The 15,537-nt window shown below is 38.3% G+C and overlaps 1 protein-coding gene across 1 annotated transcript in view; it reads right to left on the reverse strand.

The window, feature by feature from the left end:
- Positions 1-190: 190 nt before the first annotated feature.
- Positions 191-15,537, reverse strand: part of LOC144977234 (uncharacterized) — a 41,000-nt gene continuing 25,653 nt past the window's right edge. Inside the window, exons 11-17 of the mRNA XM_078922237.1 lie at positions 14,262-14,358; positions 12,650-12,799; positions 8,767-8,941; positions 7,783-7,831; positions 5,275-5,563; positions 2,622-2,653; positions 191-1,242 (exon numbers count right to left, since the gene is read on the reverse strand). Of these exons, the coding sequence (XP_078778363.1) occupies positions 264-1,242; positions 2,622-2,653; positions 5,275-5,563; positions 7,783-7,831; positions 8,767-8,941; positions 12,650-12,799; positions 14,262-14,358 (1,771 nt within the window). The 3' untranslated portion in view covers positions 191-263. The remainder of the gene's footprint in view (positions 1,243-2,621; positions 2,654-5,274; positions 5,564-7,782; positions 7,832-8,766; positions 8,942-12,649; positions 12,800-14,261; positions 14,359-15,537) is intronic.

The raw sequence follows: 15,537 nt of genomic DNA on the forward strand, positions 1-15,537 counted from the left end.
GACGGTACTCAGTCAGACACCCACCTCCTACTCGGACGAGTATGATTAGAGAACTCGCACCCCAGTTTCTACTCGACTTTTGATGAAGACATTTTGTACTAAACGTGAAACATTGTGCAATTTTTTTAACAAGAGAGGGAGTCTCAAAGCTGTGGACGAGTCAACCAAATATATTAAGACTAAAGATCCATGAGTCATCAACAATTTAATGCTGTAAAAAAGTTTGTTCTTGACAAGAACGTCGTTCTTTGCATTACACTAATCTAAACGTAAGAAACATCTAGATCATCAAAGCCTTGTGGTAGCTGCTGTTGACGGAATGGGAGATGTGCTAATCGTTCTTGAGACTGCTGCTCATTTTTCATTTCTGTCGTGGCACACTTCCGAGGAGCTGGCTCCGGTTTACGATGTTTTAGGAGAGAAACCCTCATGCGAGGTGTGGGCTTCACGAGAGAGGATTTGCGTCTGACAAGCCCTCTCCGTATATTGCTGTATTGTTCTTGTATGTTGTATATGAAAGAGTTTGGTTTATTTTTAGAATTTGGCTTATAAATATTTGAATAATGTCCGTATTCGTCAATATTGCTTTCATTAAACGTCGACTTTTCACAGTCTTCGTCCTCTGCTTCATCGTCATCTGATGACGTTTCTGAAGACGAACATGATGATCCAAAGAGAGAAGCAAAAAATGTCTGCCTTAAATTGCTAAAACTGTCATCGTGGACATTGTCTTTAATGCCTATGTCATCACCATCATCAGATGAACTTGAGCTGTCTCTGGTATCATCGGTGTTAAAGAAGACGTGTCGATCGTAATTACGTCCACTACGTGATAAGTTGCCCTCGTATCCCAGTTTGTAATCGTGAATGTCAACTTGAGATGTTTGAATTCGATACCTAGGCAATGCTTTCGGCTGGAGAATAACCTTGTTGTTTTCAAGCAAAACCTCTGGAGAGATTTTGGAACTTTTGTTGTTTTCAATATTAAAACTAGCTGCCCCGTGTAATCTGTTTTTAAGCGCAGATCGATGACTACGGTAAATAAATGAGGGAGGGACCTCCTTTGAGTACATCATATCGACTTCCTTGGAGTACATCATATCGGAAGGAGACGCAAGAGCCCCTGGTTCCGAGTTCTTTTTTGCAGCAGGGGTGGTGTTGAATCGGTTTTTAAGGATTGGAAGAGCTGTTGAGAAGGGATGACGCGTGACGTCAGCTTCGTTGAAAGAATAACTCTCTCGATTAACCCTCTCGTGTTCAGATTCTTTTTGGGGGAGTAGATAATGAGTTCCTTATATGGCCATGTCAATCATGTAGACATCCTTTGATGATATAAGCCTACTCTTTGATATCTGTAGTCGCCTTTTCGTTTTCTACGGTCACTCATGGCTAAACTCCGCCCAGAAACGATTTCATAGGTCCGTCCATCACCAAATTTCAAACTTTTGTTCTCGTGAGTTCATAAGTTTTTTGACCGAAGAACGATTGGCTACTGAGCATCTTGACCCTTCAACGATTGGTCGTTCTGGCAGCTCACGTGTCCACAGCCGTCAACAATGAATTGAATCATCGTCGATGCAGTGGAAGACTGCCATGGAACAGTTGCGTCACATCGCCACGTTGTTGAATAAATTATCCAGGCATGGTTGATAGGTAAAAAAGCCAAATTATGTTCTAGTTACATTTGAAACAAACAAAGTATATCACTGATCTAGTCTCTTTGAGATATAAAGAATGATATAAAAATCAAGAAAATCGGCCGATAAATAAAAAAGTTGCTAAAAAAAGCTAAAATAAACAAGAGCAAATTTTAAAATCAAATTTATTCGTAAAACAGTTGGTTTTCAACCGATTTTTATGAAACAAAGACCAATGTACTTCTTTTTTCAAGCTGATTTCAGCAATGTGACTTTCAAATTCCTCAGAATTATGTTTTTTACTTTTAGATTTTAGCTTTTAGGCCTACTCCATAAGGTGTTATATTCCTTGCATAACAATAGCGTAATACATCGACGGGGAGAAGCGTCTTTGCTTCGGCCAGCTGGATAGATAGCCTGTGATTGGTCGAAGACTTTGAGATGCTTGATTCACAATTCTACACAAACGGACCCCGGCGGTCTATCAAAGAGGTGTAACAAATTTATTTACCGACTATTTTTCTTGGTGCTAAAATTACAAAGTAATAATTTCGCGTCAGAAAAAATAACTCTGAAGTTCCTATCTCTTTATTACAATAAAATTGATATCTCGAATGACAAAATCGACCCACAAATAAGGGAGTTATAAATTATTCATAATATTTTTAAAAGTTTACAATAATTGTCTTCAAAGTCATTTTTCATCACCAAAGTCGTAATTTTTTACCGATTTTTACCAAACAAAGTGCAATGTCAATGATTTTCACCCGCAAATAAAATAGGATTTAAATCGCAATTTCTGAAACGTATTTTCTTTTCTGTCGGCAAATTTATAAAAATCAAAGCTGAAAACACCCTGCGGCAGTGACAGGGCCTGTCATTTCCTTCACAACGATTGGATTTTACTTACTGAGGCCAGTCTTGACTACCCCGCCCATGAATATTATGCCGTTGTCAGTTTTTGTCGGGTTGAATCTTAAAGAGTTAAGTCTCTTTTGCCTTGTCGATAGGTTTTGCTGTAATTAAAAGAAAAATAGAAATATAAACATTTCACGGATTCATCAAGCTCAATGCATTTTACAATGCTTCATTTATCAAATTCGCAAATTAAATTGACGCATATTTATTTCTAGTATATATATATACTAGAAATAAATCTGCGTCAATTTAATTTAATTTGCGGATTTAATAAATGAATATGGATACTGAAAATAATAATAAATGAAATACAAATATAATGTCTTAAATGTCCCGATATATACTGTGTTCCAAAAGTTCTGTCCAAAATTTGATGTGCTGTGTTTATTCAATAACGCATTTTTACACGTTTTCTACAATTAGTTCCTGTGCGTTTCTCACGCAATCATTTAACCACTTTGTTGTCTTGAAGAATGAAAACAACTCACCTAGTCGTGCCACGTGGTAAAGTCGATAAAATCCTATTTTGACTTCTAAACTCAAAACGTGCTCATCCAGTGTGTTCTTTTTAACACAAAACACATCACATTAATTAATGAGTACACGATCCAAATGCAATATTGCTTTGAAATGTTAACGAAAAATATTGGCTTCATTATTCATTATGGTAAAGTTAGATAATTCAGTACGAATTCTGGGATTAAAATTTATGTTGTTTCCAGGCATTTTGAGCGTTTAGCTCATCGGTTTAGTAAAAGACCGTCCCAGGAAGTGGCAGGCCAAGGGCGACAACTGAGAGAATGGACAAGTGGATTTTACACCAACATAGACAAACCCGTTCTTGACAAGTGCAGACACTGCTAGGAATGTCGGTATGTTTAAGAACATCGTTTTAAGACGTTTGAGAGCTCGATTTGTTTGCGCCTATGCCATTACTGCAACGTATTAACATCCTCAATGGCTCGTGAACATATTGGATGGACACAGTCACTGGAACAACATGCTCTTTACAGAGGAGTCACGGTATTTAATCAATTGCATTGACGGACGAGAGCGTGTCTTTTGCTGAGTAGTACATCCGGTCAGCTGATCATTTTGGCGGCGGCTTGGGGAGAAATTTCTGCTCACCATCGGCTAGACTTCCAATTCAAGGCAACCTGACTGTAAGGAGATATCGATATGAAATTTTTGTTTCCCGGGTTTTACCATACAATATTTCAGCATGACAATGCTAGGCCCCGCGGGGCGAGAATTTCACAAGAACTTCAAAATCACAATACTGGATAGAGAGATAAGGAAGAGGAGGCAACACCACAAAATCATTGTAGCATTGCAGGAGGAATGGTGTGGAACATCACAACGAGAAAGTTCATTGGGTCCACGAATCGTCCGTGCCGTGTTGAATTGGAATTGGAAGCTAGAGGACACACGAGGTACTAGACAAACTTGAACACTGAATTTTTCAAGTGACTATTAAAAGTTATCTCCTTTAAAAAGCTTTCATGTGTTTGCAAATTGATCTCGTCACGAAATGTTAAATACTAAGTGTGGAAAGTTTCAATAGATTAGATAACAGATGAAAAAAAGTTATGCAATATCTAAGTTGAAGTAGAGCAGAACTTTTTGGAACTCAGCATATTATTTGCAATGTTATGTATACGTAATATATTTTTTTAAGTCACAAGGGTCAAATTTTGTCCAAAATGATACGTTGAATTTTTATTGCCTGCCATCTGCATAAGTAATATATAATATTCAAACGTTTAACTTAACCCTGAAATCATTGAAGTCACAGCATTATGTACAATTATATAGGCTACCTTGTTTTTAATCATACCTTTTAACCTTATCAACCCAAGTTAACATTCTCGCATTTTATATTCCAGGTCTAGTTGGCTTTGGTTAATCTTGAATTCTTTGTCGTTAAACGGACAGTATCAGTTGCTTACTATGTTTTGGATAGGAGGTTAATTTGACATTATCTATCAAACCCAGCAACCAAAATGGAACTCTTGGACCTAATTGGTCTTGTTTTGAGTCCCTAATTGAATGACACTGTCCAAGCGCCCATGGTATACAGAGAAGTCATTTGATGTGTCTTGTATCCTCGTATCTGTTCATCCTTTCCATGCTGCTCTTTGTCTGTTCTGGATTGGGATTGGGAGGGACACTGCCAAATGTATTATACCATTTTGAGAGGTGACATTTCCCCCTTGTAAATAACCTCTCTGTTCCTGTTATGTACTATAATAATTACTATCAAGTTTTGAATATATTGTAGTTTGTAAACATGTGAGTGTATCCTTCATATTCGGGAATTTGCTTGAGGCTGGATGGAACTTAAAGGTAATATCATAATAGGCACATCGGTGATTTGCTCGTGGAATCCTCTGTTCTTATTTCAACCAATCCCATTGCCTTGCTTGTTTATGTGCTTTCTTATATCTACATTTTTTCTCCATCATCTTTCTTTTTACTGGTGCAGAAATTATCTAATAGTGTCGCGAGCGCCGTAAAACCCCAATCTATCTACAAACATAAAAAAAAACAAAAAAAAAAAAACAACAAAAAACCCCACAAAAAACAGACAAACAAACAAACAACACACACACACACACACACACACAAAAACACTATTCAAATTTTTATAGTTATTCATTCGATCATTTACCATCTGAAAAGCTTCAATGTTATTGTAAAGGAATAAAAGCTCACTTGCCATCTCATTATGGTTACTATGGCTTCCGTAGGAGTTTGAATTTAAAAGCTTCAAATCTGTTGCTCTCAATGAACTACCACGACGTCGGCGCAGGTTTTCAGCCTGTCCTTCATTCAACCCAATCACAGTTGTCCTGCTATCCCAGTGGATCGGATTTCTAGGATACCTTAGGCTGGCAAACTTGTTGACAATGATTGGGCGAGGTGCGTTGGTGTTGTCTGGATGTAGCAGAGTGTCCAAGGCCAAGTAACGACGTATCATAGATCGACGCTTCTCCCTACGCAGTTCCCTTATGGGTAAAAAGTATATTATGGTATAATGTGATAGTAATTTTTAAAAAATCATACTCGTATAATAATGAAGAATCAACCCAAACGTGTCAACATTAATAAAGGCAAATCCTAAAATCTTAAAATTCACTTTAAGATCTGGAGTGTGTGCATCATTTAAAAAGCAAATCAGACTGTTATATGGTCTAAGATTTCGTAAATGTGAAGAATAATTTTCATCGAACGAGGTTGTTGTGTTGAAACAACATTTTTAAAAATTAAAAAGTAATTATAATTCGTAACACCTCAAAAGTATAAGCAGCAATGTTCATTGACGTCACAATGCAATTCAATTGAGTGTGAAAATATCTATATACAATCACACACACGCACACAAATAATATTAATATACATAACTACCAACCTGAACAACGGCACATGCCAACCATTTTCAAAACCTAACAAAACCCCATTGTACGTCCATAGACTTAACAACCACCCACCATCTATAATAATAAAAAACATACCAGAGAGAAATAACAAACCACTATCTAACAACTTTACAAACAACCATGTATTTAACGCATCAAGCCCACCATACACAGATGCACTACAAAAATGTGGCTATGACTATCTATAAATTAAAATATGAAGATGACACCATAACCACCCCAACAAAAAATAAGAAGTCAAAGATAACGAAATATAACATGGTTCAGCCCACCTTACAGCAAGAACGTGACAACCTCTATTGGTATTAAAGTCTTCAATCTACTACCAAAATGCTTCCCACAAGGCCACGTCATTCATCCCATTATGAAAAAACTCCATCAAAATAGGATACGCCTGCATACCAAGCATACTAAACATTATTTCCTCCAACAATAAAAGAAAACTATAGAAAACTATCACAGCCAGAACTACCCAACAACAACCTAAAATAAGAATGCAACTGCAGGATCCAAGCAACATGCCCACTAAATGGTAATTGCACGACACAAAACTTTATTTTGTCAAGCCACGGTTACACATGCCCGGACACACCAAAACAAGAAATATACTTTGACCTCATTGAGTGTTCATTCAAAACCATATACAACATGCACAAATCTTCCTTCTTAAACATACACAACCGACATTCTACTACACTAAGCGAACACATTTGGAATCTCCAGAGCACAGACGTAAATTAATTTTAAAAATATGAGCCTTTAAAAAGCGCAATATCCACTAAACGTGCTCAACAGCAACATGTAACATATAGAACGAGACATGACGCCTGTTAGGCGATATTACAATTTTTACAGAGACAACGCTGCTAACGACCAGGTAGTCATTTGACACCTGAGTACGGTGAGAGAATGTGGGTAAGAGCTTTTTACAAGGACTCAACTATGAGCCAAACGAGGCTCGAACCCAGGACCTTCCAATCCGAAAGCGAGTGTCATTCCACTAGACCACATAGCTGTGTCCCCCCTCATCAAAATTTGCAACCTCTACTTGGAAAAATTCTACATCATCACAAAACCGAACACGGAAACACTCAACTAAAGAAACGAACTGACATTTTCATGCAGACGTAGAAACAATCACCTTTTATGCAATTATGAACTTCTATAACCTCGAAGCCGAAGACGTACGGTGACAACCGGAAATAAAAATTAATCACAATCTACTTTCACTTCCACTTCCCGAAAAGAGCGAATGCTTGAAACAATATTGTAGACGTTGAACAAAATTATACTTGAAATATTAGACACACACACACACACACACAGAGAGAGAGAGAGAGAGAGAGAGAGAGAGAGAGAGAGAGAGAGAGAGAGAGAGAGAGAGAGAGTTTCCGTTTGGATGCGGATAGATAGAAATGAATGGAAAATAAAAGATTAAATGAATGACAAAAAACAAAAATAGTTCGGGCCCGTAATCTTTCCTTTCTTCTTAATTGATATAAAGGGGTTAAATCAACGTGCTGTTTGCCTTCATTGAATGGTAAAGGGGAGGTTTCCTTATTTCACATTATAAAATCCAATCGTTTTTTCTTTCTTCTTATTTTAGCATTGAGTCATGGATCATACTGGAAAATTATATTGAATGGAATTCACAGAATTCGTTTGTAACTAATGGCGTTGGACCGATGGAGCTAAGAGGGGTGACGATGATAATGGTAATGATGACGACTATGACGATGAAGATCATGATGATGACATTATCACTCATCTGTTGTATATGAATTTACCTTTTCGGTGCAATTCTTAGTGACAACTGAAGCCAGATCACCAATGTGTCTGAAAGCAACAAACAAACATTTTTACATTTTTCATTTAAATTATCATAGGGAGTTATTTTTCCATTAGTATGCGCCGATATCAAAATAAAATCAAGGAGATGCGTGATCATAAAAAGAAAAAAGAAAAAAAACCATTTAAGTGTCGGACGTCATAATCAATAAATTGCATTGCAAGTGTCCCAATAATAAACCAGTTGACTTCGGATGGATACATCTCTGACCATTATTGAAAAACAATTCTGTTTGAAAGATTCGCTAGGTCCACAATCTTACTATTAGTGTGTCAGAATATAGCCCTCTACCTTGTAGTGTCTTTAGTTTCTGACGTTTTAAAAATTTGATAACTACCGTTCTCAGGAAAACTATGTATTTAAAAATTTGGCCACCCCCTCCCCCCCCCCCCCCCCCCCCCCCCCCCAAAAAAAAAAAAAAAAACTCGAAGAAAACCTCGCGAAGTCCCAGTTTTGAGAGTTTTTGCCAAGATAAGGTTAATTTAAATCGATCGATATTTGAAGAACGAGTTTTCTGGCCAAATTTTTAACTACACGGTTTTCCAGAGTAAGGCTATTAGCTGGTTAAAAGGGAAATCCGGAAAATAAAATAACATATCCCAGATTGTGACACAAACGTTTTTCAAAATGTGTTACTTCCTGCATGTTAGTGATAGGGAAAGACTGGCCACGCCCTTTTGATCCCATTTGTGACGCCTCAAATAGGTATTATGTGAGATGAACAAGATTTTGAAACCGTTATCTATGGTCACAAAGAATGAGACTTGAAGGGGTTTTTTTAACCTTAATTTGGACGAAGAAGATTATAGTTTCCCAAACCACAGACAACTACAATGTCCTTCTTTTACACATTTTAACTTATCACTCTTCAACCCCTTCAGTCTGAAATACTACTGGACTGATTCCGGCGGGTTCCATTTACCTGGGATGTGTAATATAGAGTTGGACTTCAGCCACTCCACAGGGTAATAGGTCACCAAGGACAAAAAGAATAGGATGACCACAGCGATGAATTCTGGGTCTGGTCGCTGTGTGAAGGGGATGAGAAGAAGGTATAGGGTCACCACTACAACAACCACAGGTATCCATAAGTCAACCTGGAGAATTCAAGGGGAGACACATTCTGTTATACACTGACAAGACATCTTTTTTTTCTATTTTAGCCACAACTATTTTCTTTCTTCTCTCCCGACGGATTATCACTCTCCCGACGGATTATCACCTTGTCGTGGTGGGAGGGCTTGCGTATCTCGAACCTCGGACCTCTAATAAGAGAAAAAAGGAGAGAGATCAGACGAAGAGTAATCCACCGGCCCTCCAGGAATGGGGGTTGAGCGTAGGGTTAACAACCCACCTCATAAAAAGCAAACTGTTACAGAAACAGAAACCAGACGTAAATCCACAACCGGCGGCAGCAGAGAAGCGGACCAGAATACTGGCTTCATGACGGTAGGAGGTCAAAGCCGAAAGGACGCCCCCGACCAGATTGCAGATCTGTTGTCACCAAAACGCAAGCTCAATGTCTCGTGCTGGAATGTTAGGACCCTATATCAAACAGGAAAACTGGCACAAGCCCAGCGCGAGATGTTGAACTACAAGATCGATTTGCTAGGCATATCAGAGGCAAGATGGACAGGAGCTGGGAAGCGCCAACTCTCAAATGGCGATCTGATCATTTGATCAGGACGAAAGGATGACCAACACAGAGAAGGTGTTGCCCTCTTGATAGCCAGGCAAAACAATAAGTCACTATTGGAATGGAAACCGATAAGTGAAAGAATTTTATACACAAGACACAACTCAAAATACACCAAGCTATCAATCCTCACATGTTACGCACCTACAGAGGATTCAGATGAAGAAAATAAAGAAGAATTTTACGACATTCTAAGAATGGCCGTTGAAAACATTCCAAGACATGATATGCTCATGATCATCGGAGACCATAATGCTAGAGTTGGCAATACACAAACAAATCAGTCCGTTGGAAAGGAAGGCATAGGGGTGATGAACAACAATGGAAGCAGACTGGCAGAATTTTGTGAAGAACACAACCTCATTATAGGTGGAACTTTCTTCCCACACAAAAACATACACAAATTGACATGGAAATCACCAGATGGGAAATCAGAAAGTCAGATAGGCCATATAATTATCAACAGAAAATGGAAGAGCAGTTTAAACGATGTCAGAGTCAGACGATTGGCAGACATTGGAAGTGACCACCAGCTTGTCACAGCCAAAATCTCTACTAAATTGATGAAAACAAAAATAGCAAAACAGAAGGACAAACGTTTCAAAACAGATAAATTGAAAATCCCAGATATCCAAAACAATTTCAATATCTCAGTAAGAAACGAATTCAGTGCAATACAAGATATTACAAACATGACAATCCAAGATTTCAACCACGTCATGCAGGAAAGTGCCACTGAACACTTAGGACACAATAAATCCAATACAGAGAATTGGATATCAGCAAGGTCATGGGAGCTCATTAACCAAAGAAAATCAATCAAACTAAATCTCCTGAACGCTAAATCCCCCGGACTGAAAGAAAGGCTATCCAGTGAATACTCATTGAAGGATAAAGAAGTGAAAAAATCCACAAGAAAAGACAAAAGAGATTTTGCAGAAAATTTAGCAACTGAAGCAGAAAATGCAGCTGTAAGACAAGACACACAAACGCTATACAAAATCACAAAAAAGCTCTCAGGAAACAGAAGTTATGGTCAAGAGAAACCATTAAAATCCCAAGATGGTAGTGTCATCACAGACGAAAAGGAGAAAATTGAAAGATGGAGAGAATATTTCGCAAAACTTCAGAACAGACCAGACCCATCTTCTTACACAGATATCCCAGAAGCAGAAATGGACGTAGAGGTTAATCTTGGTCCAATCACTGAGCATGAGGTGCACGAGGCAATACAACAACAAAAAAATGGCAAGGCCCCAGGTATTGACAAAATCAGTACGGAAATGCTTAAAGCGAACTCGCAAGAAATGTCCAAAATTCTCAGTAAATTGTTCACCAACATTTGGGAAAAAGGAGAAATACCAGAGGATTGGCAGAAAGGCATCATCCATAAAATAGCCAAGAAAGGAGACCTGGGAAATTGTGCTAACTGGCGTGGAATCACACTCCTGTCCGTAACGAGCAAAATTTTTAATAGAATCCTTCTGAAACGAATCTCACCTCACATTGAAAACATTCTTAGAAAAGAGCAGGCAGGGTTCAGAAAAGGGAAATCAAGTAGTGACCACATATTTACCCTGAGACAAATCCTGGAGCAAAGCATTGAATGGAACAGCCCCCTCTACACCATTTTTGTCGATTTTGAAAAAGCCTTTGACAGCTTACACAGAGAGTCCCTGTGGAAAATACTCCGCCATTATGGTATACCGATGAAGATAGTCAACTTAATCAAAGCAATGTACAGCAACTACCAATGCCAAGTGATCTGTGGTAACAATTTAACAGACAGCTTTAATGTAACAACTGGTGTAAAACAAGGCTGCATACTCTCCCCACTTCTGTTTATCCTGGCTCTAGACTGGCTCATGAAAAATACAACTGATGATAAGAAGAGAGGCATTCGCTGGACACTGACATCCTTTCTGGAAGATATAGACTACGCAGATGATATCACGTTAGTTTCCAATACACACAGAGACGCCTCAGAGAAACTAAACGTACTACACAAGAACGCCTCGAAAATTGGACTGAAAATAAATTTCGATAAGACTGTGTACATTAGGGTGAATCCAAAACATGACAGTGAAATTAGGATAGATGAACATATAATTGAAGAGGTAACCGAGTTCTCCTACCTCGGATCCAAAATAACAGACGACGGAAATGCAGAACACGATATCAAGCACAGAATTCAAAAAGCAAACCAGGCTTTCGGCATGCTGAAAAACTTTTGGAAATCAAAACAAATAGTGAGAAAGACAAAGCTGAAAATATACAAGAGCAATGTTTTAAGTGTACTGCTTTATGGAAGTGAAAGCTGGAAAATGACATCCTCCTTAATACAGAAACTAGAAGCCTTTCAGAACAAGTGTTTAAAAAGAATTTTAAATTTATTTTGGCCTACAAAAATAAGAACAGTGGATCTATTAAAGAAAGCTGACTGCACTAGCATTGATAGCCAAATAAAAAGAAGAAGATGGCGTTGGCTGGGTCATGTGGCCAGAATGGAAAAAGGGTCACTTCCCAAGACAGCCTTGTACTGGACAGCAGATGGGAAGAGAAAGCGGGGAAGACCCAAAGAAACCTGGCGAAGGACCATGGAGAAAGAATTAACGGAAGCAGGCCTGTCCTGGAATACAGCCACCGCAAAAGCAGCCGATCGCAAAAAATGGAGATGTCTGGTGGATGCCCTATGTGCCTCAAGGCCCGAAGAGGATTAAGTAAGTATTTTCTTTCATATATATATGACTTGGTCACTTTGTAGGTGCTGTCATGCTAAAGAAACATGAATACCAAATTTGGTAGGTGAAGGATCAAAATTGAGGTTTTTGTTACTGCTACAAGAATTAACAAAATCCACGATGGTCGTCTCAATATGCCCGCACAATATTTCAAATCCTGGTGGCCTGAAGAGGTGTATTTGAATACTTGTGAAAGCAAATTGTGGAAATAAAGTGCTCAAGATACAATTAAGCATTTCACTACTGTTCCTCATTAAGCAGAGCTTTTTTTACATGTAGCTTATGACAACTGTTGCCTTAAATGGGCTTGTTACAGGCATATAAAATTAAGTTGTTACATTATTAACATAGCTTGGTAAAAATGTTACCTTATATGGGCGTAGTTTATGTTTATTCTTGTATCTGAGGACCAACAATGCTAGCACGGACATGCCATGGAAGAGCCAGACACAAAAAATGTAGAACCTGAGACATTCCTGTATAGTGGCCATACACACAACTATCATGGCCACCACCGCCTACACAAAAAAATGTTAAAATGCATTAATTCAGGGGGGGGGGGGGTGTATGCAATGTAAATAAAAACGATTTTTTCAACATAGATATTGAAATATGCGTAGAATGAAGAATTTACTTGAATCGTTAAATTCACTGATCGTGAGTAGATACCGATTTTAATAGCGTTAAACAGACAATCTCAATCACTACCAGTAGGATTGGATCCTTGTTTATTGCAAAATACTGCCCTCCAGATCTACAAATCCAGCCACCCACTCATTGTTTGATGGACAAAAAATCTCGGCAAACTGGGGTCCTTTGCTCACGATGAGAAGACTCAAGCTCTGAGCTACTGGAACTATGAAATATGAACCTTTAGTTCAATGACTTGGTTTAAGAAATATTATAATCCTCACACAAACAAATGCATGCATACGTCGAAGAATAGTTCTTTTAAAAATGTAACGATATCAGTGTTATCTACCAATCAAGTTGATCTTAGTTATCAACAATGTCTATATTTAAAACTTGGTTATGATTTTTCAAAAACAATACATGATGAGCACATTGAGATTCGTCTTAAGCAATCCGCCTTCTCACCTAAGAAGCAAATTCCATTTTTTCTCTTAACCCCCTCCTTACCACCCATAGAAAAATCGTCACATTTGTTACAATGCAGCCAACATTTTTCTCATTCTAATTTCTTTTGTACATTATAATTTTGAACAAAATGTACGATATAGTTAAAGTATATTTAACACTGTGTTGAAGAGCTGGTTTAGCAGAAAAAAAATATGTATAGCAAGAACTAACAGATTGTGTGTTGGAGTGAAATAAATCTATTTTTGATTAGGCTGGATTTGATGTTTTGAGGAAAATTCGGAAAATGGCCGGTAAGGAGAGGGTTACGGTTTGAAATAGAATACGAATAACATATACGACCCGTATGACTGTCGTAAAACAATGACTAGCTATGCACGGAGCCACAAATAGAGTCACAATCTATTTCACTTCCAGCATTACCATCCCTGAAGGAATGGAAAAATAACAAGCAACAATAAGCATAATAACAAACAAAATTAATCACCACCACCATCATCACCACTACCACCAACACCACTACCAACACCACCACCACCAACAAAATCCAATAACAACAACAACTGCTCAACAACAACATTTATAACATTAACAAACAAAATTACAACAGCAACAATAAGGACAATAACAACAAAGCATACCCAAAAAATTAACATCGACGATGACGACGATGATGATTAAATAACAACAACAGCAATAACAGAAAGATTAGAAATCAAGGTTTATCCTATTTGACTGTCACTGAACATCAGACAAAACGCATTTGCTAAAAACGGAAACACCAATACAACTACCACCAACATAGCTCTCACCACCAATACACATACCACAGCAGCAACTTCATCGTCACTTGATGACAAAGTAAATACCTACTCAACATACCTTCAGACAGACAACCAGCAAAGGTGTCTTACTTCGGACATGGACCCATGAGGCTATATCTGGCATTTGTCCATTCTTGGCTGCCACTGCAGTCAGCCTAAATGTCAGAAGGATATCATAGCAGCAAGAAATGGAGTGAGAAGGAAAGTGCCAGAAGACAATAGCGGCGGCGATGGGTGCTCGAACCAGCGACCTTACTGGTACGATTGTCTGGCCGGGGAGATCGTGACTCTACCGTATGAGCTATCCACGACCCTAAAAAGGTCGCTTCTAACCCTAGTCCTATTAGAGCATTCTCTCCCCGACTTCTTGAGGTCACGGGTTCAACACACACAAACGCCGCGAAGTTAGTTGGCCAGCATTTAAGCTTAATAGCCAATATTCTCAACTATGGCTACTATATATTATTAAAGTTGTTAATTCTCGAAATTTTTATTCTCTATTGTCTTCTGACACTTTCCTACTCACTTCAGTTCTTGTTGTTATCCCACTCACTTTTCTGAAAGGATATCATAGCTAATTTATAGCTTTTATATTATTTAGATTTTCATTGAGGGACTCTTGCGAAAGAGAACAATTCTTGTTCTCTTTGCCATGATTAACAACTTTAATTATATATATCTAGTAGCCATACGAGTTAGTGTTTATTCAGCTTTCTTTATCACTGAACGGATATTAAAATTGCTTTAGACAGACGGTGGATTACCTCAAGATACTTTGCCCCTCCCCCCCCCCCACCCCTCTCTATCCTTCCACTTATCGATATACCCGATGATTGTTGAGTCATCTACCAAGGGAAAATCGAAGAAATAAAGGCCACAGTCATCTGAACGGGAAAATTAAAGAAAAAGTGCACAGTAATCTGCCAAGGGAAGAGTGAATAAAAAGGTCACAGTGATATGCCAAAGGAAGGACGAAGAACAAGGCCACAGTTATCTGCCAAAGGAAAAGTGAAAAAAAAGGCCACAGTCATCTTCAAAGGAAGAGTAAAGAAAAAGAAGGCCATAGTTATCTGATAAGGGAACAGTGAAGAAAAAAGGCCACAGTCACCAGTCAAGGGAAGAGTGAAGAAAAAAGGCCACAGTCACCAGCCAAGGGTAGAGTGAAGAAAAATGGCCAAAGTCATCTGCAAGGGCAGAGTGAAGAAAAAAGGCCGAACCCATTTGTGTGTCAATAAAATCTTCTATATTCTCGACACAGACCGAAATAGAAGCTTTAATACACAGAAAAAATCATGATAATTAAAGGGACTTTTCGTATGTACAACGAATAATGT

Source organism: Berghia stephanieae, chromosome 7 (genome assembly GCF_034508935.2).
Source record: "Berghia stephanieae isolate SIO BIC M18660-M18661 chromosome 7, UCSD_Bste_1.3, whole genome shotgun sequence".
Taxonomy (NCBI): domain Eukaryota; kingdom Metazoa; phylum Mollusca; class Gastropoda; order Nudibranchia; family Aeolidiidae; genus Berghia; species Berghia stephanieae.